The sequence below is a fragment of the Heptranchias perlo genome, chromosome 2, assembly GCF_035084215.1.
Source record: "Heptranchias perlo isolate sHepPer1 chromosome 2, sHepPer1.hap1, whole genome shotgun sequence".
NCBI lineage: Eukaryota > Metazoa > Chordata > Chondrichthyes > Hexanchiformes > Hexanchidae > Heptranchias > Heptranchias perlo.
In genome coordinates, this window is record NC_090326.1 from 104772840 (window position 1) to 104798190 (window position 25351).

Here is a 25351-nt window from a genome sequence, read left to right on the forward strand (position 1 = left end):
CTAAGAAAGTGTAGCTGGGTGGGGAGACTTTGGTGAGGGAGAAGAAATTTCTGTCCAAAGTTTCTGTCGGCGCTAGGATGTCAATACATTCATCCATGATGAGGTCAGGGATGGAAAGAGCCTTGTTAGTGTGGGAACAAACATTCTTGAGGATGATTATGGAGCAGGGCGTTCAATGATGATCCACTAGTGAGTTTAAGGGCATCATAAGAATTGGATGGAGATGGGGAGGAGGTTAGAGAAGTTAATCCCAATGAGCAAGTTGGTCACCAAGAACAGAGGATGAGACAGTTGAGGTTACTGCTCTGGGAGAGCCGCAACAGGTGACGTGATGAAGAATATCAAGAAAAGCGATGGGAGGCCATGTGCCTGATCGAGGGACTCAAGCCTATTGATAGAAGACAAGCTAAACTGAGGAATAACAATGGATGGGAGGAACATAAGAAATAGAAGCAGGAGTAGGCCATCCGGCCCCTCGAGCCTGCTCCGCCATTCAAAAGATCATGGCTGATCCTCTACCTCAACACCATTTTCCTGCACTATCCCCATATCCCTCGATGCCTTTACTATCTAGAAATCTATCGATCTCTGTTTTGAATGTATTCAATGACTGAGCCTCCACAGCCCTCTGGGGTAGAGAATTCCAAAGATTCACCACCCTCTGAGTGAAGAAATTTGTCCTCATCTCAGTCCTAAATGGCCTACCCCTTATTCTGAGACTGTGACCCTTGGTTCTAGACTCCCGAGCCAGGGGAAACACCCTCCCTGCATTTACGCTATCGAGCCCTGTAAGAATTTTATATGTTTCAATGAGATCACCTCTCATTCTTCTAAACTCTAGAGAGTACAGGCTTAGTCTACTCAATCTCTCCTCATATGAGCATCCCGCCATCCCAGGAATCAGTCTGGTGAACCTTTGTTGCACTCCCTCTACGGCAAGTATATTCTTTCTTGGGTAAGGAGACCAAAATTGTACACAATACTCCAGGTGCGGTCTCACCAAGGCCCTACATAATTGCAGTAAGACATCTTTACTTCTGTACTCAAATCCTCTTGTAATCAAGGCCAATCAATATACCATTTGCCTTCCTAATTGCTTGCTGCATGTTAGCTTTCAGTGACTCATGTACAAGGACACACAGGTCCTTTTGAACATCAACATTTCCTAATCTTCCACCATTTAAAAAATACTCTGCATTTCTGTTTTTCCTACCAAAGTGGATAACTTCACATTTTTCCACATTATATTCCATCTGCCATGTTCTTGCCCACTCACTTGGCCTGTCTATATCCCCTTGAAGCCTCTTTGCATCCTCCTCATAACTCACATGCCCACCTAGTTTTGTATCATCAGCAAACTTGGAAATATTACATTTGGTCCCATCATCCAAATGATTGACATAGATTGTAAATAGCTGGGGCCCAAGCACTGATCCCTGCAGTACCCCACTAGTCACAGTCTGCCAACCTGAAAAAGACCCGTTTATTCCTATTCTCTGTTTTCTGTCTGTTAACCAATTCTCAATCCATGCCAGTATATTACCCCCAATTCCATGTGCTCTAACTTTGTTCACCAACCTCCTGTGTGGGACCTTATTGAAAGCCTTCTGAAAATCCAAATGCACCACATCCACTGGTTCCCCCTAATCTATTCTACTAGTTACATCCTCAAAGAACTCCAATAGGTTTGTCAAACGTGATTTCTCTTTCATAAATCCGTGTTGACTCTGCCAAATCCTATTATTATTTTCCAAGTGTCCTGTAATCACATCCTTTATAATAGATTCTAGCATTTTCCCTACCACTGATATCAGGCTAACAGGTCTGTAGTTCCCTGTTTTCTCTCTTCCTCCTTTCTTAAATAGTGGGGTTACATTTGCTACCCTCCAATCTGCAGGAACCATTCCAGAATCTATAGAATTTTGGGAGGTGACAACCAATGCATCCACTATCTCGATAATATAGCCACCTCTTTCAAAACCCTGGGATGTAGATCATCAGATCCTTGGGATTTATCAACTTTCAGTCCCATTAATTTCCCTAGTACTATTTTTTTTACGAATACTAATTTCTTTCAGTTCCTCATTTTCGCCAGACCCTTGGTTCTCTCGTATTTCTAGGTGCAGATCAAGGGAAGTTTGTTGCTGGAGAGGGGGGTGGGGATAGACATTAAAGTCACCAGATCCAGTGTTAAATTTTCTCTTCAGCAGAAAAAAAATTCTCGTATCAGAACCTCTAACTCTTAATCAGGATTGTTAATTATGTCCACATTCCTATTTTGATTGAAAGTTAAATTTGCTTGACTGTATTGGACCGGCTTTGCCAGGTCACCATGTACTGTGTATGTAAAAGGGAAATAAAAATTTACTGGCGGGGGGCAGGGCGACGGGGTTTCAAAAGATGCCAGATTTAGTCACAATCCCCTTAACATGTAAATATCTTTCTTAATTTTGAAGTAAATTGAAGAATAATAGCTTTTAAAATTTTACTTCTGATTTTGGAAAAAGGATATGTATAATTTCCTGAAGATTCAACTTTGTTACCTTACAGTATTGCACAAAATTAAAAAGACACCTTGGCAATTGACTTTTTTTATAGAAAGCCAAGCTTACATAAATTTCAACAATTACCCTTTATCTGGGCTGTCAGAACATGTAAAGAAAAACTTGAACTCATTGCTGTCAGTAATTTCTATGTCCATGAGGAACATAGGAACAGGAGTAGGCCATTCAGCCCCTCGTGCCTGCTCCGCCATTTGATAAGATCAGGGCTGATCTGTGATCTCGCTCCATATACCTGCCTTTGGCCCATATCCCTTAATACCTTTGGTTGCCAAAAAGCTATCTATCTCAGATTTAAATTTAGCAATTGAGCTAGTATCAATTGCCGTTTGCGGAAGAGAGTTCCAAAGTTCTACAACCCTTTATGTGTAGAAATGTTTTCTAATCTCACTCCTGAAAGGTCTGGCTCGAATTTTTAGACTGTGCCCCCTACTCCTAAAATCCCCAACCAGTGGAAATAGTTTCTCTCTATCTACCCTATCCGTTCCCCTTAATATTTAATAAACTTCGATCAGATCACCCCTTAACCTTCGAAACACCAGAGAATACAACCCCAATTTGTGTAATCTCTCCTCGTGACTTAACCCTTGAAGTCCGGGTATCATTCTAGTAAACCTACGCTGCACTCCCTCCAAGGCCAATATGTCCTTCTGAAGGTGCAGTGCCCAGGTGCGCTCTAACCAGGGTTTTGTATAGCTGCAGCATAACTTCTGCCCCCTTGTACTCCAGTCCTCCAGATATAAAGGCCAGCATTCCATTAGCCTTCTTGATTATTTTCTGCTTCTGTTCATGACACTTCAATGATCTATGCACCTGAACCCCTCGGTCCCTTTGGACATCCACTGTTTTTAACTTTTTACCATTTAGAAAGTACCCTGTTCTATCCTTTTTTGATCCAAAGTGGATGACCTCACATTTGTCTACATTGAATTCCATTTGCCACAGTTTTACCCATTCACCTAATCTATCAATATCGCTTTGTAATTTTATGTTTTCATCTACACTGCTTACAATGCCACCAATCTTTGTGTCATCGGCAAACTTAGATATGAGACTTTCTATGCCTTCATCTAAGTCATGAAGGAAGGGAAACATATTTAAAATTTTAGCTTGAGATAAATTTCAAACTTGTATGGTTTTCAGTTCACTTTTGAAAACAAATTATCTTTTCACTCCCATCCTGTCATGGAACTGGAGAAGCTCATAGCACAGGAGGCCTTTTAGCCGATCGTGTCTGTGCCAACTCTTTCCTGGAGTAATCCAAAAATCCACAACCCTCCTCGCTTCCTCGCATTGTCGCTTCATCTGCTTTCAATGTTTATTCACTTTTCCTTCAAAAAGTACAGTTTTCTCTGCCTCATCCTCCTTGCGGCAAAGCATTCCATGCTGTAAGAACTCTGCATTAAGAACTTCCTCCTGACCTCTGTCCTGATTCTCTTAGTGACAATTTTAAATTGATGACCCTCCTGTCACTGACTTCCTAACCAGAGGAAATAATCTTTTGCCATTCATCATATTGAAACCCTTCACAATTTTAAAAACCTCTATGTATTTTCCATTGCCTTCTCTGCTGCAATGGAAATAGTCCCAGTGTCTCAAGTCTGCCCTCATAGCTATTGTTTCCTATCCTTGATGTCATCCTGTTGAGTCATGCTGTTTGGTCTCTGGACAATTAATGTCTTTGCTATATGAGATGCCCCAAACTGCATATGGTACTCTAACTGTGGCCTAACAAATATATTATTACCTCTTCGCTGTTGTATTCTATGACCTTATTTAAAAAGCCCAAAATGCAACTGACCTGACTGACATTTTTGTATGGCTTTGTCCGCCTGTATTTACACTTTCAAGGAATTATGTATTTGAACCCGTATGTGTCTGTTCATCCACCCATCAGTGTCTTTCCATCGAATGGAAACTCTCATTCCTTATTTTTCTTCCCAAAATGCATGACTTCTTATTTCTCCACATTAAATTGCATTGTTACCTGTCCGTCCATTTTGCTAACTGCTTCAGCCCCCTTATCTTTGACTGTTCTTTGTTCTCTTTTATCCTACCCTCATATGTTATTTATCTCACTTAATTTCCCTGAAGTAAATTAAGCAATGCTCCTTTGCTTGTTGGATAGAAACATATTTGTTTCCCTGTTATCATGCATCTCTCTGACCTGATTGGAAATCTCCCTCTGCATCTCATCTCCATTGTTTGGATACTTTGAAGATTATACCATTTCCCTTCTTATTCTTTAACTCTATCCATGTGTATTCTGCTTTAATGAATCCTGAGAGAACATATTTATCTTCAAACACTGTAATAGAATCCTTTATTGATACTACCGCCCACCTCCTTTTTCCTTCTCTATCTCTCCCGAAAATGTTGTAATTATAAGTTCCCAGTCCTGTCTAAACCTAAATCATGGCTCTGTTCTAACTACTATTATTGCAGCCCTCATGGTTACGAATGCTTCTAACTCTCCAATTTTGTTTTGAATGATTTGTGCATTCACATTCACACCACTCAATCCGAACTCCAATTTCTGAGTATGTTGACCTTTATTTTCTGCCCCTTCTACAACTTTCATTCTCTTGATAATATTTTATCACTGTTTATTTCAGCAATGCCTTTTTCTTCTACTTCAACAGCTTTATTAATCCTGTTCTTGATCTCTAGTCCCAAACCTAGCCTTCCCCACCCACCTCATCCCAGTTTAAATCCTACCCCACTGCTCTATTTACCATCTCAGCAAGGAAATTGGTGCCATTTTGGTTCAAGCGAAGGCCGTCTCCTCAATGATGTGAACCCTTCGCTCCTGCACCTGGCTTGCAGCCACACGTTGACCTTCCAATCTTCCTCTCCCATGAGAGGCATTCTCAAAGGAAAACAACAAAACTTTAACATTTTTTGCGAGATATCCTGATGGTTGAATCATTGGTAAATTTTAATTTCATCTGTTCTGTATTTAAAATGGCCAGATTTATTTTCCTTTTCTTCAACTCTTCTCAGGTTCTCCTGGTCTTGTGAAACAGTGAGTGGATTAAATGTCCCTTGTTTCAAACCTGATGTGTCTGACCCAATGAACACAACTTCCAGTACAATCAGTGTCTCGATGTCTACACTGAAAACTGATATTGACCAGTTTCTCTTCAAGTTAACAGTTAACAATAATAACAGAAATTCTTCAGAAGCACAACTGTTCATAACAGTCAAAAAAGAAGACAACTTAAGGTATGTACTTAATATCATAGTGTGCAGATTATTGGTGCAGAACACCTACAAAACAAGCATCTATAGGAAAGGATATTAAAGATTTTGGAGTCCATTCTGCACTCTCACACTATCTAGCAGTTAGCAACAAAGCATCAGATAAAACCTTGAGCATATCATCTACTTTCTCGTTGTCAGGGGATTGTGTGTGGTGTCAGCAAAAGAAACCCAAAGGGAAAAATCTATGTTGGAACAACATTTTTGAAGTTTCAAAGTTTTACAATATGGAAAGAATGAGAGATTTGCTATATTTAACAAAAAAAGCTCTTATGAAGGCCATATGATGGTGCTTTTGCTGTTGTTCTATCCTTTTGGAGTGGCAGGGGCTGGAAGTCAGGATGTAAGCTAGATCTTTTGGGGTCAAGCTGGCTTCAAGGTGACCCACTTGCCAATGGAACTGTGATGCCATTCTGTGGCAGACTTGGTGAACTGATATCTGAGCCAAATAGGTCTGCAGTGCTTTAGGATACCTTTGATCATCGAGCAGCCAGTGTGGCTCAGTATAAGGACTTGGCGGTGGGTGGAGGTTGGTGGAGGGGGGTGCAGTGGATCAGTGGTCCTGCCACTGGACACTAAGCTCCTTCCCCTCTGGCTCCAGATCAACCTGCAAGACAGTGACCCAATGGGTGATGAGTCCTGTTTGGACAAACAGCAGAAAGCTTGCCACTGCTCTATACTGGTGGGCTGCATGATTTTACCTGGTTAAACTACAGTGTGCACTTGGCAGGCCCCCAAACTTTGGTTTTACCAACCTGAACATAAGTTGCCTGGGGTGTTTCTGGGTGGCGAATGTGTGCATTTTATATCATACAAGCGGATATTCCACCTGTGCAGATTCTCATTAGCTTGGTTTGGAGACTTTTAAGCCTGATGATGGGTTTCCATATGTCAGACGCTCAACTGACCAAAAACACATTGTATAATTCTGACCTCTAACTTAAAGAATACTTAATTGTTAACTTCAAAATATTAGTAGTTAATTTCTGTGTAGAACAGAATATTCAAGCCTGTAGTTCATGTCCATGTTGCAAAGTTTATTTCCTAAGTATAATGCACTTTGCAAAATGACTAGCCAATAGAAATGCAAAGATCCATCACAATGGAGAGGCTGATGCTGCTAGTTATGGAACTGCAGCCTAGTAAGTGAGCAAACATCGTTAGAAGCAAAAATACTGTCAGGCACGCTCTTGTTTTATATTTTAATTGGGCTGTTGCACTGCTGGTGTGAATAAATGTAAATATTGATTGCATTCAATAAATGTGGTTTACACCAGTTTCCTTCAATTTTTCTTCCTGCTGTGGCAGTCACCAACAATTCAACCTCATCTGATCAGGGTAGAATAATCTGGGGTGCAGACTTCTTTACGGCTTTGTCATTCCAAGATCATCCAGCAGAAGGTGTAATTCAGTGGGAAAAGCCAGGCTCTGTTAGATTTACCCTCTCTCTGAGACTGAGCACTTTGGCCCAATGTGATCTTCTATCCAACAGGCCAATTAGCCAATTGAGTTGGGATCAAAATTCTGGAACTTGATCTTGCAACTTTCTACTTGGTATCTAAGCATCCTGAATCTTAACAATGCAATGTAGAATCATAGAAAGGTTACAGCACGGAAGGAGGCCATTCGGCCCATCAAGTCCGCGCCGGCTCTATGCAAGAGCAATCCAGCTAGTCCCACTCCTCCACCTTATCCCCGTAGCCCTGCAAATACTTTGCTTTCAAGTACTTATTCAGTTCCCTTTTGAAGACCATGATTGAATCTGCCTCCACCACCCCCTCGGGCAGTGCATTCCAGATCCTAACCACTCGCTGTGTAAAAAACGTCTTTACTCATGTCACCTTTGGTTCTTTTGCCAGTCACCTTAAATCTATGTCCTCTGGTCCTTGACCCTTCCATCAATGGGAACAGCTTCTCTCCATCTACTCTGTGTAGGCCTTTCATGATTTTGAACACCTCTATCAAATCTCCACACAACCGTCTCTGTTCCAAGGAGAACAACCCCAGCTTCTCCAATCTATCCATGTAACTGAAGCCCCTCATCCCTGGAATCATTCTCATAAATCTCTTCTGCACCCTCTCTAAGGCCTTCATATCTTTCCTAAAGTGCAGTGCCCAGAACTGGACATAATACTCCAGTTGTGGCCGAACCAGTGTTTTATGAAGATTCATCATGACTTCCAAGCTTTTGTACTCTATGCCTCTATTTATAAAGCCCAGGATCCCATTTGTTTTTTTAACCGCTTTCTCAACCTGCCCTGCTACCTTCAACGATTTGTGCACATATACCCCCAGATCTCCCTGTTCCTGTACCCCTTTTAGAGTTGTGCCCTCCAGTTCATATTGCCTCTCTTCATTCTTCCTACTGCAATGTATCACTTCGCATTTTTCTACGTTAAATTTCATCTGCTACGTGTCCGCCCATGCCACCAGCCTGTCTATATCTTCTTGAAGTCTACCACTATCCCCCTCACTATTTACTACTCTTCCAAGTTTTGTGTCATCGGCAAATTTTGAAATTGTGTCCTGTACTCCCAAGTCCAAGTCATTAATGTATATCAAGAAAAGCAGTGGTCCCAGCATCGACCCCTGGGGAACACCACTGTATACCTCCCTCCAGACCGAGAAACAAGCGTTCACCACTACTCTCTGTTTCCTGTCATTTAGCCAATTCTGTATCCATGTTGCTACTGCCCCGTTTATTCCATGGACCGCAATCTTGATGATAAGCCTACCATGTGGCACTTTATCAAACGCCTTGTTTAAAGACCATATACACCACATCAACTGCATTGCTCTCATCTACCCTCTCTGTCACCTCATCAAAAAACTCGATTAGGTTGGTTAAACACGATTTGCCTTTAACAAATCCATGCTGCTGGCTTTCCCTAATCAATCCACACTCATCCAAGTGACTGTTAATTTTGTCCTGGATTATCGTTTCTAAAAGTTTCCCCACCACTGAGGTTAATCTGACTGGCCAATAGTTGCTGGGTTTATCCTTACACTTTTTTTTGAACAAGGGTGTAACATTTGCAATTCTCCAGTCCTCTAGCACCACCCCCGTATCTACGGATGTTGGAAGATTATAGCCAGTACCTTCACAATTTCCACCCTTACTTCCCTCAACAACCTAGGATGCATCCCATCCGGACCGGGTGACTTATCTACTTTAAGTACAGCTAGCCTTTCAAGTACCTCTTTATCAATTTTTAGCCCGTCCAGTATCTCAACTATATCTTCCTTTACTGAGACTCTGGCAGCATCTTCTTCCTTGGTAAAGACAGATGCAAAGTAATTATTTAGTACCTCGGCCATCCCCTCTGCCTCCATGAGTCGGTCTCCTTTATGGTCCCAAATCGGCCCCACCCCTCCTCTTACTACCCATTTACTGTTTACATGCCTGTAGAAGACTTTTGGATTCCCTTTTATGTTGGCTGCCAGTCTATTCTCATACTCTCTCTTTGCCCCTCTTATTTCCTTTTTCACTTCTTCTCTGAGCTTTCTATATTCTGCCTGGTTCTCACTTGTATTATCAACCTGATATCTGTCATACACCCCTTTTTTCCATTTCATCTTACTCACTATGTCGTCATCCAGGGAGCACTGGCTTTCGTTGCCCTACCTTTCAGTCTCGTGGGAATGTGCCTAGACTGTACCCGATCCATCTCTTCTTTAAAAGCTGCCCACTGTTCAATTACAATTTTGCCTGCCAATTTTTGATTCCAATTTGCCTGGGCCAGATCTGTTCTCATCCCATTTTTTTTTATTCGTTTGTGGGATGTGGACATCACTGGCAAGGCCAGCATTTATTGCCCATCCCTAATTGCCCTTGAGAAGGTGGTGATGAGCCACCGCCTTGAACCGCTGCAGTCCATGAGGTGAAGGTACTCCCACCGTGTTGTTAGGAAGGGAGTTCTAGGATTTTGACCCAGCGACGATGAAGGAACGGCAATATATTTCCAAGTCGGGATGGCGTGTGACTTGGAGGGGAACGTGCAGGTGGTGTTGTTCCCATGTGCCTATTGCCCTTGTCCTTCTAGGTGGTAGAGGTCGCGGGTTTGGGAGGTGCTGTCGAAGAAGCCTTGGCTACTTAAAATTGGCCCTCTTCCAATTGAATATTTTTACGTTATAGTGGTCCGTGTCCTTTTCCATAGCTATTTTAAACCTTATGATACTTTGATCGCTGCTCCCTAAATGCTCCCCCACTGACATTTGCTCCACTTGGCCCACCTCATTCCCTGGAGCCAAGTTCAGCAATGCCTCCTTCTCGTTGGGCTGGAAATGTACTGGTTCAGAAAGTTATCCTGAACACATTTCAAAAATTCCTCCCCCTCTTTGCCCCTTTCATTATTATTGTTATCCGAGTCTATATTAGGATAGTTGAAATCCCCGACTCTATAGCTTTTGCACCTCTCTCTCTAATTTCCCTGCAAGTTTGCTCCTCTATATCCTTGCCACTGGTTGGTGGCCTATAGAATACATCCAGTCGTGTAATGGCACCTCTTTTATTTCTTAACTCTAACCAAATAGATTCTGTCCTTGACCCCTCCAGGACATCCCCTCTCTCCGGTACTGCAATATCCTCCTTAATCAATACTGCCACCTCCACCCACCCGCCGCCCCCCCCCCCCCCCTCCTTTCTTTCCTTTCCTTTCCTATCTTCTATCTTTCCTGAACACCTTGTATCCAGGAATATTTAGTACCCAATCCTGCCCTTTTTAGAGCCAGGTCTCCATTATCGCCACAACGTCGTATTCCCATATGGCCATTTGCGCCTGCAGCTCACCAACCTTGTTTACCACGCTTCGTGCATTTGCACACATGCACTGAAAACCAGTCTTAGACTTTCTTGTGCTCTCTTGGTCTGATCCCCCCCCCCCTGCTAATAATGTACTATTACTTGCTCTAATGCTATCTTTCTCTCCCAATCCTTTGTATAGCTTGTTTCTCCTTTCCAGTGCGATATCCTGGTGCCCATCCCCCTGCCAAATTAGTCTAAACCCCCCCCCCCCCGCACCACCACAGCAGTAGCGAACCTCCCCGCGAGGATATTGGTCCCAGCTCCGTTGAGGTGCAACCTGTCCAGCCTGTACAGGTCCCACCTCTCCCAGATCTGGTCCCAATGCCTCAGGAATCTAAAGCTTTCCCTCTTGCACCATTTCTCCAGCCACGCATTCATCTGCTTTATGCTCCTATTTCTATACTCACAATAGTAATATACTGTAGTCGCACAAATGTTACATAAAAGGTAACAGCACAAACATTCTGATACACGTGAAATGAGCATTATTGGGAATAGGGTCTCGGACTTCTTCGGGAGCCCCTGCTCCATGACTTACTTCCCAGTTCTGAAAGATTCGAGTTGACACCAATTGGTTACAGTGGTAAATACTTTATTGCAAAGAACAGTTTGATACACTTCGTATTTAAGCAGCAGTTTACAGAATGGAAACTGGAGATATATTACCCGCTTCCATGCTAGGTAGAGCTCGTGTCTTGGGCTCTCGCCTCTCTCAGTCCTCTTGGCCCCCACCCCTTGGATTCCCGAGGATCCTACTTTCTGCAGACTCCTTCAGATTACACAGACGTTCGGCTCCTGCCAGCATTTCCTTCCGCCCAGACAATTCTAGTCTGCACCCTTGGGGGTTCCTCTACTCTGAACCTTTGTTCGAGCTGTATATTTATACACTGTAGCTGAGAATCATGTGGCATGCTGACTTAACAACATCAATTTGATAAGGAGGCCAGGCTTAACCTCATCAAGGCCAGACTCAACCTCATCAACTTGTTGAAAACATCACGGCTGAGGGTGTCGACTTAACGTTATCAACTTGCTGAGGAGGCCCGACTTAACCTCATCAATTTTGATGAGGAGATTCAGCTGATAACAGTAACATGTTCTAGACAATGGCAAGTCACTTGGTGTTCCCCTTACCTCTTTTGGGGAATGTAGCGTGCCTTTTTTCAGACATGCTAGATTCTTTTATATCTATGAAACTTAAACAAAATGTTAACTGTGGGGTTGAAACACACATTGTCCAAGCTAACTACTATACAATTACCGTGGTTAATATACTGAATAAATGTGTTTACATAAAATAAATGCGGTTAATGCAAACGTACGATTTAATACTGAATAAATGTGGTTGCATATTAAATGCATTTCATGATTATATACATTACATTAAACAATTCTTTTATACTTGTTACATTTTTAGTGTACAATGTCATAGTCTAACAGCATTGAGTAAGCTGTGTACTCCTTGTCAATAAATGACTGTCACAGATTGACAAGGTGTTTTCATCATTGTCTTGATTGTATTGTAATTTTGACAGCTGCAAGGAGTAGGCATAGATGTTGCTGCTGCTCATTGCAGTGATAATGTGCTGGTATCGATGCAGCCCCTCCAATCGGAGGGAGCTTCTAATCTGGGTTCAGTAAGCATTGCATATAATGGAAACCGGTCTTGCAAGGATATCAGCATTGTTGAGATGAATGTTAACTCTGTACTTGAGGGGTCCATCGGTACAGTTCCAATCACAAACCTCACAACCTCCTGAACCTGAAGCAGCACTTACATATAAGTAAGCAGTTAGGATCACGTGTGAGAAGAGTTTTAGGCACAAAGGGTAGGGACTGTGATAAAAGGTAGTCGTAGTAGTAGTATTAGTAGGGCATAATGAAGGAACAAGATAGTGATTAACATGTAAATTTTTTTGGCAATTTGCTCTGTTTTATTTTTCCAAGGAGACCTCCAGTTATCTCTCTTATCAGTTAAATTTTAGATTCACTGCCTCACTCATGCCTCACCTCCACCAGCTCTGAGAAAACAAATCTCAATTCAAAAATGTTTCATGTAACTCACATTGTCTATGTTTTTTTGGATGGTTTGCAATATAATAATGAGCAGGGAGTAATATGAATATCATTTTACTTTTTCACTTGAATAATTATTTTGCACATTTAAAGGGTTGTGTGCACTCTCATCAAAGAGAGGGGAAAGGAATGCATTCACTGAGTGATTTATTGCTGACTAAACCTTAGTGATCTTTTGACCACATATTGTTCTTTTACAGACTGGTGAAACTGTTCTGTGTTGAATGTCTGAATAATTCAGTCAACTGGAATGATGCATTTTCTGTCAAAGCTGTGTGTGAGGAGTGCTCAGAAACTTTGAACCTCTCATATTCTTGGAAGTTATATCTTGTAAATTCAACTGAAACAGAACATGTTGAAGGTGAGTCACAAAGTGTTGAGGAACATTTCATTGAACTAAAAATTCTTAGAGCTATGTTTGTCTTTGTGTTGGGGTCTAATATTCCATAACGGAGTGAAAGATTGTCCAGTAACCTTGTGCCCTTAATCCATCACCATTCCACAGGATGAAGATACTGAACCATCCAATAAAGCCTGTTGTTGAGCTGGAGTCTGAGGTGCTGACACTGTGATGCATCAGGGAGGGGGAGAGTTAGGAGGCAGTCACACCCTTTAGGTTAGGTAATGGTTTAGATTTGGTTCGTGGTCAGGGACAGGAGGATATGACTGCAAGTCAGGCAGGTAAGGGGACCCCAAATGGAGGAGGAGCCTCAGCCCTTGACTTTGTCCAACAGGTATGAGGTATTTGCGACCTGTATGGATGAGAACAAAGGCTGCAGGGAGGATGGGCAAACTGACCTCGGCACAGTGGCACAGGAGGCCATTCAAGTGAGGGGATCGAGAAGGAATGTGGTAGTGTTAGGGGATAGTATAGTCAGGGGGATAGATATTGTTCTCTGCAGCCACAGCCAGGAGTCCCGAAGGCTGTGTTGCGAGCCCATGCCAGGGTTAAGGATACCTCCTCGCGGCTGAAGAAGAACTTGAAGCAGGAGGGGGAGGATCCAGTTGTTGTGATCCACGTAGGAACCAATGACATAGGTAGAACTAGGAATGAGATTCTGCTGAGGGAGTTTGAGGAGCTGGGGTCCAAATTAAAAAGCAGAACCTCAAAGGTAATAATCTCTGGATTACTAACTGCGCAAATTGGCATAGGGACAAACAGATTAGATGGTTAAATGCGTGGCTCAAAGAGTGGTGTTGGAAGCGTAGGTTTGAATTTGTGGGGCACTGGCACCAGTACTGGGGAAAGAGGGAGCTCTTCCTTCGGGACAGGCTCCACTTAAATCAGGCTGGACCAATGTCCTGGTGAATCGAATAACTCTGGCGGTCAGCAGGGCTTTAAACTGATAAGAGGTGGGGAGAGTTCAGGTAAGGGTAATTTTATCAATCTAAAGTGAAAAGTCAAGGCTGTAGAGCAGAGTAGCAATTTGGGTAAAAACAAGCAGAGTGTGTCAGGAAGGGACAGAGGGCACTAAATTGGGCCGCGTAGCGCCTGTTGTTTCGGAGTAAAGTAGGGACAAAATGCGTGCAATTAGTGTGTAACGCTAATTTAAAGTGATAGACACCATTTTGGCTCATAACACTCAACTCAATGCACAGTCTTAACTCCGACAACCTGAACGTGTCTTGGAGTGTCTGGAGGACCCCCCCCCTCCCCTCCCCCCAACCAGCGCTATTCAAAGGAACCATGCAGATGTTGCAGTTTAGTTGCTGGATTATTGCTTCTGGCAGCTGGTGGAATAGGAAGTTTTTTTGATGCTACCGATACTTGCTGAGAATGGTTTGGCAGATACTGTCTTATGGTTTGGAAAGTTACAACTGTGGTTGAACAACATTCCTGGCAACCATGGGTGGTCTGCGAGGGCTCCCATTGGACATTGAGCATGACTGGGAACATGCAGAGAGGCCACGCACAGCAGGTCAAGCTGCGAGGAGAGGGAGGACGAGGAGGTGCAGGGCACTGAGCAGGCGGCCCCATCCATTGAGGCCTTCTGGGACCAATTCCCTGAACTCAACATGATCGAGGAGGATTGCATCCGACGCCTGAGGTTCACCAAGGAAGCCGTGGCCGAGATCTGACAACTGGTGCGGCTACAACTGCAGCCTCAGAGCAGGGCGAGGACAGCATTGCCTGTGGCTGTGAAGGTCACCGTGGCGTTGAATTTCTACGGCTCAGGATCATTTCAGGCCTCTGCTGGCGACATGTGCAACATCTCACGGCATGTAGTGCACTGCTGCATAAGGGAGGTCACAGACGCACTGTACCAGATGAGGAACATGTTCATCATCTTCCCTCTTGACAGAGACAAGCAGAACAAGCGAGCATGGGGGTTCGCCCGCATTGTTGGCTTCTCCATAGTGCAGGGTGCCATTGACTGCGCACACACTGCCCTGCGTGCCCCGCATATAAACTCGGCCATCTTTGTCAACCGAAATGGCTTCCACTCCCTCAACGTGCAGCTGGTGTGTGACCACACACATCGAATCGTGGAGGTCATTGCCCACAACCCTGGGAGCAGTCATGACGCCTTCATCATGTGGTAGTCCAATGTGCCAGCTATCTTTGACCCGCCTCAGCAAGTCAAAGGCTGGCTACTGGGCAACAAGGGTTATCCCCTCATGCTGTGGCTCATGACTCCGGTTAGGAACCCACGCACATGTGCACAGCAGGCCTATAATGAGAGCTATGCTGCCACACGTAACATCATGGAGTACACGACAGGCCTCCCCAAACAACACTTCTGCTGCCTGGACCGGTCTGGAGGAGCCCTGCAGTACTCCGCTGAGTGAGTGGGCAGATTCTTGGTGGTATGCTGCATCCTGCACAACCTCGTCATCATGAGGGAGAAGACTCTGAGCCAGAGGCTGAGGAGGGGGAGGAGCCAGAAAAGGAAGTGGAGGAAGACGCAAGGGTGCAACAGGGACCACACACCTTGTCGCAAGGGCTCTGCGTGCTCGCCTGATCCGTGCCTGCTATCAACAATTGGAACTACATCCCCAAACTCACCAACAGGCCTACACTCTCCACCTTTCCGCTCCCGCAAAACAATCAAATCGTCCTCCATTTGATTACACATCGGTTTCCCCCTCAGCTCATCGCACAAATAAAAACCACCACCAAATACAAATTCAAAGTCACATTTATCAATGAATAAATGAAATTATGGAAACAGAACAGAACTATTCACCCTTGTGCATTCACGTAGTGCCTTTTGTTCGTGTGCCTTTACCTATCCTAGTGCTTCTACGAGGTGCTTCCCCAATGGCTGGAGCATGGGTGGTGGGAGGCTGCTGGCCTTCAAAGGAGGAGCGTGCAGAAGGCATTGGAGGATGACCTCAAACAGCTCTGGGCTGGGAGGGCCCGGCTTCAGAATGCACCATCCCAGCATGGATTGCAGCAGTCTGGCCTGGCTGGCCGATAGGCAGCAACAGGGACACTACCGGTGTGGCAGGAATGCTATCGTCCTGAGAGAGGACAGCAGGTCCAACTGCCATGGCGCCACTGCCACTCTCCCTGGACAGCGCCTCAGCAATCCTGGTGATCAACTTGCAGACCTTTGATGATATTGGTTTGTGCTGCAATGGAAGCCATGACATCGGCCGTCAGACGTTGCATCATGGTGGGTTCCATAGGTGTGCCGATGGAGGTGACCATCCGTTCCATGTTGGAAAAGGTGGGCTCCAAGCTCTGCGCAAAGCCCTGTGCCAAGTTGGAGCTGGATTCCTCCATGCCCTTTTTCATTGTGCGCAGACTTTCTGGCAGGCTTTCCAGTGCCCCAAGCATTTGGTGGTGTACGCCCATCAGCTGCCTTCTGTAGCCTCGCCCATTGAATTCCTCATCTGACTCCTCTGCAGCAGAACTAGTGAGCGACCTTGCCCTCCAGTGAGCTGGCACCTGTGGTATCCGTTCACCCCACACCGGCTCCTGCGCACTTGTGCCTGGTGTCTCATCACGTGCAGATCCCTCCTCTCACCTAATCTCTTAAGGATGCGCAGTGTCAGTCTCTGAGCTGGTGGAAGCAAGTGTCAGATGGAGTGAAGGTGTGGCTTCGGTGTCCCCCTCCTTTTCCTCCTCTTCCTCCTCCTTGGATGGTGCCGCCACAAGTTCTTGGGTATCTGCAATGACAAAGGGAAACAGAGATTATACAAAGTCAACATGGATTTATGAAAGGGAAATCATGTTTGAGAAACCTACTGGAGTTTTTTGAGGTTGTAACTGGTAGAATAGCTAAGGGAGAACCAGTGGATTTTATTTAGATTTTCAGAAGGCCTTTGATAAAGTCCCACATAAGAGGTTAGTGTGCAAAATTAAAGCAAATGGGATTGGGGGTAATATACTGACATGAATTGAAAATTGGATAATGGACAGGAAACAGAGAGTGGGAATAAATGGGTCTTTTTCGGGGTGGCAGGCAATGACCAGTCCTTGGGCCCCAGCTATTCACAGTATATATCAATGATTTGGATGAGGGAACCAAATGTAATATTTCCAAGTTTGCTGACGGACACAAAACTAGGTGGGATCGTGAGTTGTGAGAAGGATGCAAAGAGGCTTCAAGGCGATTTAGACAAGTCGAGTGAGTGGGCAAATACATGGCAGATGCAGTATAACGTGGATAAATGTGAAGTTATCCACTTTGGAAGGAAAAACAGAAAGGCAGAGTAATATGTAAATGGTGATAGATTGGGGAATGTTGATGTACAAAGGGACCTGGGTGTCCTTGTACACCAGTCACTGAAAGCAAACATGCAGGTGCAGCAAGCAGTTAGGAAGGCAAATGGTATGTTGGCCTTCACTGCAAGAGGGTTTGCATACAGGAGCAAGGATGTCTTACTGCAGTTATACAGGGCCTTGGTGAGACCACACCTGGAGTATTGTGTGCAGTTTTGGTCTCCTTACCTAAGAAAGGATATACTTGCCATAGAGGGAGTGCAGCGAAGCTTCACCAGATTGATTTCTGGGATGGCAGGACTGTCGTATGAGGAGAGATTGGGTCGACTCGGCCTGTATTCACTCGAGCTTAGAAGAATGAGAGGGGATCTCATTGAAACATTTAAAGTTCTGAAAGGGCGAGACAGACTGGATGCAGGGAGGATGTTTCCCCTGGCTGGGAGGTCCAGAACGAGGGGTCACAGTCTCAGGATACAAGATAGGACATTTATGACTGAGATGAGAAATGTCTTCACTCAGAGGGTGGTGAACCTGTGGAATTCTCTACCACAGAAGGCTGTGGAGGCCAAATCACTGAATATATTTAAGAAGGCGCAAGATAGATTTCTGGACACAAAAGACATCCAGGGGTATGAGGAGAGAGCGGGAATATGGTATTGAGATAGAGGATCAGCCGTGATCATATTGAATGGCGGAACAGGCTCGAAGGGCAGAATGGACTACTCCTGCTCCTATTTCCTCTGTTTCTATGTTATCTTGTGGAGTGGGGAGAGGAGCAAGTAAGACGTGCGTGCCGACAGCATCTGCAGCACGTAAGTCAGAAAGGATTATGAAAGGCGGGAGATGTGGGTAAGGAGAAGGGGCATTAAATATGCAGAGATTCCCTTCATCGGGACCTTCAGCGCGGCATGTTGTCAGGGCTGCAGCAACGGCCCACCCAATGATCCAAAGCACTGTCTCCTCTAGGGGGGTGAGGACGTGTAAGCATCCCCGTCCACCTTCAGGTCTCTCCTGCTGCCGGCTGTTATGCGCCACCTTCTCTTGCAAGACAGAGGACAGTGTGTCAGTGAGTATCCTGCAAGGTGTGTAGGTGATGTGCCTGTCGTGGTCGAATAGCTGCCAGTGTGTGTGACCTGTGAGTGGTGGTTGTGTGGCCTGCAAGTGTGGTATTATGTGCAGGTGAGATGCAGTATGACAACTGGGCAGTGTTTGTTGGTGGGTGGGTGACGGGGAGTGTGATGCGTGGAGCAGTGGTGCATTTGGTAGGATGTGCCACTTGACACTTGCATTCACTCACCATGACCACTCATGTCAAATCATTGAACTTCTTTCGGCACTGCACCCATGTGCGTGGTACAATGCTCATGGCGTTCACTTCCTGCGCCACAGCCTGCCAATGCCTGCGGAGCTGCAGTCTGGAGAGTCTCCTGCCACCCTGCGCGTACATGTTGGCTCTCCTTTCGTTCATCCCTTCCACCAGGGCCTCCAGTGCATCATCGGAGAAGCGGGAGGCGCTCTCTCGTGCTGGTCCTGCTAGCCTTGCGGCCATCTTTCCCTCCTCTGAGTGAACTGTGCATGTCCCATTTAAAATGTGCACCTGCACTTTTAAGAGGTGCAGGCTTCCGATGACGTGCGCTGAGCGCCCCATTTCCGGCTTCCTCATTCTCGTGCAGCCTCTCAGCAGTGCAGATAGTGCTGGCTGCACGGATATATGATAAGTAACAGGCAGCTCGAAATTCAGTTGCTGCCTGCATAGGAGCCTTCAGGCGTGGAGTAATAGCGCATCACGCTATCCGTGCCCGAAAATGGCCCTTAATGAATTTTTTCCCCCGAGAGAGTTTAACAAAGGTAACAGGGCCTTTGTGACTAAGGTCACATGAGGGAAAAATAGTAAAAAGTTAAAATTAATGGTGTTATATCTGAATGCACAAAGCATTCATAACAGGATAGATGAATTAATGGCAGAAATAGAGATAAATAGGTTAAAGAAACTTTTAACGTGATACAGAACCGGTTTATACCCCTGAGGGGCAAGAACTCTATTTGCCAAAAAAAACAGCCATGGACAACTAAAGAGGTCAGGGACAGTATAAGACGTAAGGAAAGGGCACAGATCCTGGCGAATGGGAAAGATACAAAGATCAACAAAGGGTCACAAAACAGATAGTAAGAGCTACAAAAAGAGAGAGTATGAAAAGAAACTCGTAAGGGATATCAAAACCAATACAAAGAACTTTTATAGTTATATTAGGAAAAAGAGGGTGGTCAGGAGCAGTGTTGGCCCCTTACAAACTGAAAGTGGGGATATTGTCATTGACAATGGGGAAATGGTGGACATGTTGAACAATTACTTTGCGTCAGTATTTACAGTAGAAAAAGAGGATAGCATGCCAGAAATCCCAAAAAAACTAATATTGAATTGGGGACAGGGACTCGATAAAATTAACATAAGTAAAGCAACAGTAATGAAGAAAATAATAGCTCCAAAGAGTGACAAATCCCCAGGACCAGATGGTTTCCATCCCAGGGTTTTAAAGGAAGTAGGTGAGCACATTGCAGATGCCCTAACTATAATCTTTCAAAGTTCTCTAGATTCAGGAACTGTCCTTCTAGATTGGAAAATTGCACATGTCACTCCGCTTTTTAAGAAAGGAGAGAGCGGGAAACCGGGGAATGATAGACCAGTTAGCCTAACATCTGTTGTGGGGAAATTGCTGGAGTCTATAATTAAGGGTATGGTGACTGAACACCTTGGGAATTTTCAGTTAATCAGGGAGAGCCAGCATGGATTTGTGAAAGGTAGGTCGTGCCTGCCAAATCTGATTGAATTTTTTGAAGAGGTGACTAAAGTAGTGGACAGGGGAATGTCAATGGATGTTATTTATATGGACTTCCAGACGGCATTTGATAAGGTCCCACATACGAGACTGTTAGCTCAGTTAGAAGTCCATGGAATCAAGGGAAAAGTACGGACTTGGTTAGGAAGTTGGCTGAGCGAAAGGCGACAGAGAGTAGGGATAATGGGTAGGTATTCACATTGGCAGGATGTGACTAGTGGAGTCCCACAGGGATCTGTCTTGGGGCCTCAATTATTCACACTATTTATTAACGACTTAGATGAAGGCATAGAAAGTCTCATATCTAAGTTTGCCGATGACACAAAGATTGGTGTCAATGTAAGCAGTGTAGATGAAAACATAACATTGCAAAGCGATATTGATAGATTAGGTGAATGGTCAAAACTGTGGCAAATGGAATTCAATGTAGAAAAATGTGAGGTCACCCACTTTGGATCAAAAAAGGATAGAACAGGGTACTTTCTCAATGATAAAAAGTTAAAAACAGTGGATGTCCAAAGGGACCGAGGGGTTCAGGTGCATAGATCATTGAAGTGTCATGAACAGGTGCAGAAAATAATCAAGAAGGCTAATGGAATGCTGTCCTTTATATCTGGAGGACTGGAGTACATGGGGGCAGAAGTTATGCTGCAGCTATACAAAACCCTGGTTAGACCGCACCTGGAGTACTGTGAGCAGTTCTGGGCACCGCACCTTCGGAAGGACATATTGGCCTTGGAGGGAGTGCTGCGTAGGTTTACTAGAATGATACCCGGACTTCAAGGGTTAAGTTACGAGGAGAGATTACACAAATTGGGGTTGTATCCTCTAGAGTTTAGAAGGTTAAGGGGTGATCTGATCGAAGTTTATAAGATATTAAGGGGAATGGATAGGGTGGATAGAGAGAAACTATTTCCGCTGGTTGGGGATTCTCGGAGTAGGGGGCACAGTCTAAAAATTAGAGCCAGACCTTTCAGGAGCGAGATTAGAAAACATTTCTACACACAAAGGGTGGTAGAAGTTTGGAACTCTCTTCCGCAAACGACAATTGATACAAGCTGAATTGCTAAATTTAAATGTGAGATAGATAGCTTTTTGGCAACCAAAGGTATAAAGGGATATGGGCCAAAGGAAGGTATATGGAGCTGATCACAGATCAGCCCTGATCTTATCAAATGGTGGAGCAGGCATGAGGGGCTGAATGGCCTACTCCTGTTCCTATGTTCCTGTGTACTGCTGGAGTTTAAAAAGCTAAAACCAAGCAGCTTTCCACCACAAACTACTAGTAAGCTTCTTGCTGTTTGTATAGTGGAGACCACCTTCCCACTTGGACATTGAATTGTAAGGTTACCTAGAATTGAGTGGGAAGAATCCCAGCATCCAACGATGGGTCTGGACCTCCAGGTTCCATTCATAAGTCAGGTTGGTTGGACAATCATCAGCAGTGTACTGGAAGTTCTTGTCACTTCCAGGCTTGCCAAGCTTTTGCTCCAAACATCAATTCAGCATATCCCTCAGCTCTGGGACAATTTAGCATTATCCTCATAGCAAGCATCTCGGCAGAGAACCTGTGATTATATATACCAAGCCAAGCAAGCAATCCACTGACTGCAAATGAAGCTAGGATAACATCTGGAGGTATAGGATCCCTTTCTGAAGGTTCATCCCCAACAGTCAAAGCAACCCTTAGGCAGACCTCTCAGGGGAAAGATCTTGTCACTTGTACCCCCCTCACCTCATTCAGGTCGTAAGTGCTGCTCCAGTGTCTGAACCCCATGAGACCCCACCAACTCCAGAATACGTGTAAGCGTAGATGAGAAACTTTGCTGAAAGAGGAGTGATGCATGGTTGTCCAGTGTCACTCAACCTATTTGGTGTATTGGGTAACATTGGAAGGGTAGTCAGTCACTGGGAGCTGAGATTTTTCTCACCTGGCTCCAAATAACCTTCAGTATCCACATCTCCCTGCCTACCTCCAACCCTACTACCCTTCGCTGCTGGAAAAAACTGCCCTCCACTCCCTTACCAATTTTTTGTCTAACTCCCAATTCCCCCTTCTCTTGTCCTTCATCCTCTGGCACCGTTGATCTGCTAAACAGCTCTTTCACTTCTGCCTTAGACGCCCTCATCCCCCATCCCTCAGTGACACCATCCATAGAGACAGAATCAGCTTCCACTTATAATGATGGCACCTAGTTATGCCGCTCCACACTTTCCTTCAACCCCACAATCAACTTCTGCCCGTGTGACAATAAATTGTGGATGGGCCAGAATTTCTAACAATTTAACATCTGGAAGGCTGAACCCATTATTTTGTGCGCCAGCCAAAAGCTTTGCATCCTTGTTGTCAATTCTGACTGCTTACTCAGACTGACCAAACTGTAAGCAACCTTGGCTTTTGGACACAGAGCTGAGCTTCAAATCCCTTATCAAAACCACTGCCAAGACCATTTATTTCCAGATTGCATACCATTGCCCTTACCTTAGCCACTCTGCCACCAAAACTCTGATCCTCCCTCTTGCCAACTCCAGACTTTACTTCTCCAATACCCTTCTCACCAGCTTTCCAACCTGCACTCTTCAGAAATTCAATTGTCAAAATTCCACTGTGCATATCCTGCCCTGTACTAAGTCCTGCTCTCACATGAGCTCCATCCTCACTAACGTGGATAAAATTTAAAATCATCATCGTCAACAACAAATGCCTTCATGGCCTTTCTCTACCATACCTCTTTAACCTTCTCCAACTAATGTCCCCTTCACATTTCTCTGGTCCTCTGACTGGCCTCCTGTGAATCCCTCCCTCCCTCTGCACTGCCTTTTGTGGCAGAATCTACAGGTCTGCACTTTGGAACTTCCTCTCAACCCCTCCACCTCTCTCTTTGTCTCCTCACCTTTAAAAGCCTTCTCAAAATATATTTCTTCAACCAAACTTTCAGTCACCTCTCCTCATCCTCCCACAATAGCTTGGTGCCTGCTCCTTTTCTCTTCTATGAAGCATGTTGGGATGTTTTTGTACATGAAAGGCATTATATAAATGCAAATTATTGTTGCAAACCAGTGGGGAGCGTGTTCCTGGCTATACAAGCAGTGGGAAGTTAACTACTGCTTTGTGGAGTTTTAGGTACCCATATTCCAGTGGTACCCCAATGCATACTTGTAGGTCCCCAATGCAACCTGTGCCTAACCCCTCTAAAATTAAGTTTATTAGGGTGTCCCTAGGGGAAGAGAGTGGGCACTCTGCAACAGACAACCAAATGCTCTACCTGTGTAGATTACTTTGGAGCTTCTAAAACATGGTGACGAGTTTCCATGCATGTTTGAAATCTGGCTGATCAAAAGAAAGGAGGGCTACATGAGGCAACAGGTTGAAAGCCAAGTGGGAAATTACTTGTTTTTACACATGCTGTGTGTAACTTTGAAATAGTTGTTCTGTCTCACTGATTTAGTATGCATTAGTGCTTGGATACTTTTTTTAAATTATATTTTTCAGACCCTTGCTTTAACCCCTCCATCTGGTTTTTGCTTCAAAAGGTTATTTCGTGATGAAATCTGTTTATTGCTAATTTGTTTATTGCTGTTTTATTGCTAATAATATCTGCAAAAGTGATGCTGACTTTCTGAATAAAAATGAGGAAAAACTGATCACTACTTTTCAAAGAAACTAAACTAATTCCGTATTTCAAGTTTAGCTCATCTGGTCTTTCCTTCCTGCTTTGCCAAAGGATGCTTTAATATTATGTGTGCTTGTTTGTTTTACAGTTCCCTTCTGTAAACTGGTCGTGGATAATTTACAGTCAAGCATATATGGCCCTGTGGTGAGTCATGCGCCACCTGCACCTGTTGTGACTTCCAGCATACAAACATTAATGACAACAGCTACTACTAGTACCAGCACTCAAAGAGCCCAGTCCACAGCCACTCGCATCAGCAAAGGCACTCTCAGTGCTTGGATTGGCCCATCTGGTCAAAACAATTCTGTGGTTATCAGTCCTACGACACTTTCAACTCCTCCTGTTACTCCAGTCAACACGTCCACAGTTAGTATAACCACCACCACCGCGACCACCACCACGACCACCACCACCACACGAGATCCATTTCCATTTCCAATTCCTGAAGAGCAGATCTCTGGTGGGAGACCTCGCACAAGACTTCCCCGAGCTGCTAAGTCAGCAAATGCTTCATTCACTAATGCTTCAGGTAAATCTTTTAAAATTCAAAATCTGATGTGAAATATATATATAGATTGTGTATGAACTTTTCTACCTTTTGTCAGTTACAGCAGAATGCCTTATTGAATTATTTGTTGTATTCGCCTCCAGAGATTTTTCCCCAGCAAATCTCAAAGTGTGGTGCAGACTCGGTTGACTTCAAAAGTCTTTCTGCTTTTGATTTACTTTTAACACTAACAGATCGCCTATTGTTTTGCTCACAGTAGGTCAAAGAATATGCCGTTTTCTAAGGACAGGAATGTTATACTGTTTATCCCAAGCTGAACAAATATTGCATGATGTATGATAATGATAATGAGCCCTGTTCTTTTCAGGCAACAAAATCTAATTATCAAATTAGAAGATAATTGCTCTTCAAAATATTGTGAGGCCTGCGATCCATTAGATATTTCCGGTTGTTGGGAATGTTTGTTGATTGGATTTGACTGGCTGCCTTTTCAAAGATTTTTTTTCATTTAAAAAAATGACATTTTGAAATGTTACAGACGCTCTTAAAACATTTTGATTTACTATCTGACCTCTCAAGTTATTACTCTCAGTGAGTCGGAGGTTTTGGATGAGCAGGGACATTATGCACTAATAGTATTATTACTGGGACGGGGTCTCAAGTTTTAGCAGTAGTTTGAGGGGGCTGCCAGGGTCTGGGAACACTGGGAAGGTGGGGTATGTCCCAAGATGTCGAGGCACTGCAGAAAGGGGTTCTGGGAATTCAAGAACAGGTTCGGAGAGCACTGGCCGTATCCTTGTAGGGGAGAGGGGCTCAGGAGAATGGGACCTGAACTGCCATTGGCCCCTCTTGGATCATCAGGCAGCCACTGCATTCCCACCTATCAGCCTTTCCCTTCCCTTTTGTACCACTGGCCAGTCTTTCCACCACTTTCCCCACCAGTGGTTGATTCCTGCCT

General features: G+C 44.4%; 1 protein-coding gene across 5 annotated transcripts in view; it reads left to right on the forward strand.

Annotated features, from left to right (window-relative positions):
- Positions 1 to 25351, forward strand: part of LOC137341938 (polycystin-1-like protein 1) — a 288830-nt gene that overhangs the window by 122026 nt on the left and 141453 nt on the right. For all 5 annotated transcript variants that reach the window (XR_010967170.1, XM_068005486.1, XM_068005476.1 and 2 more), the window contains exons 22-24: positions 5565 to 5786; positions 12903 to 13063; positions 23974 to 24414. Coding sequence is in view for 4 of the 5 variants with exons in the window: in XM_068005486.1 (XP_067861587.1) it covers positions 5565 to 5786; positions 12903 to 13063; positions 23974 to 24414 (824 nt within the window). In the remaining variant the exon portion in view is untranslated. The remainder of the gene's footprint in view (positions 1 to 5564; positions 5787 to 12902; positions 13064 to 23973; positions 24415 to 25351) is intronic.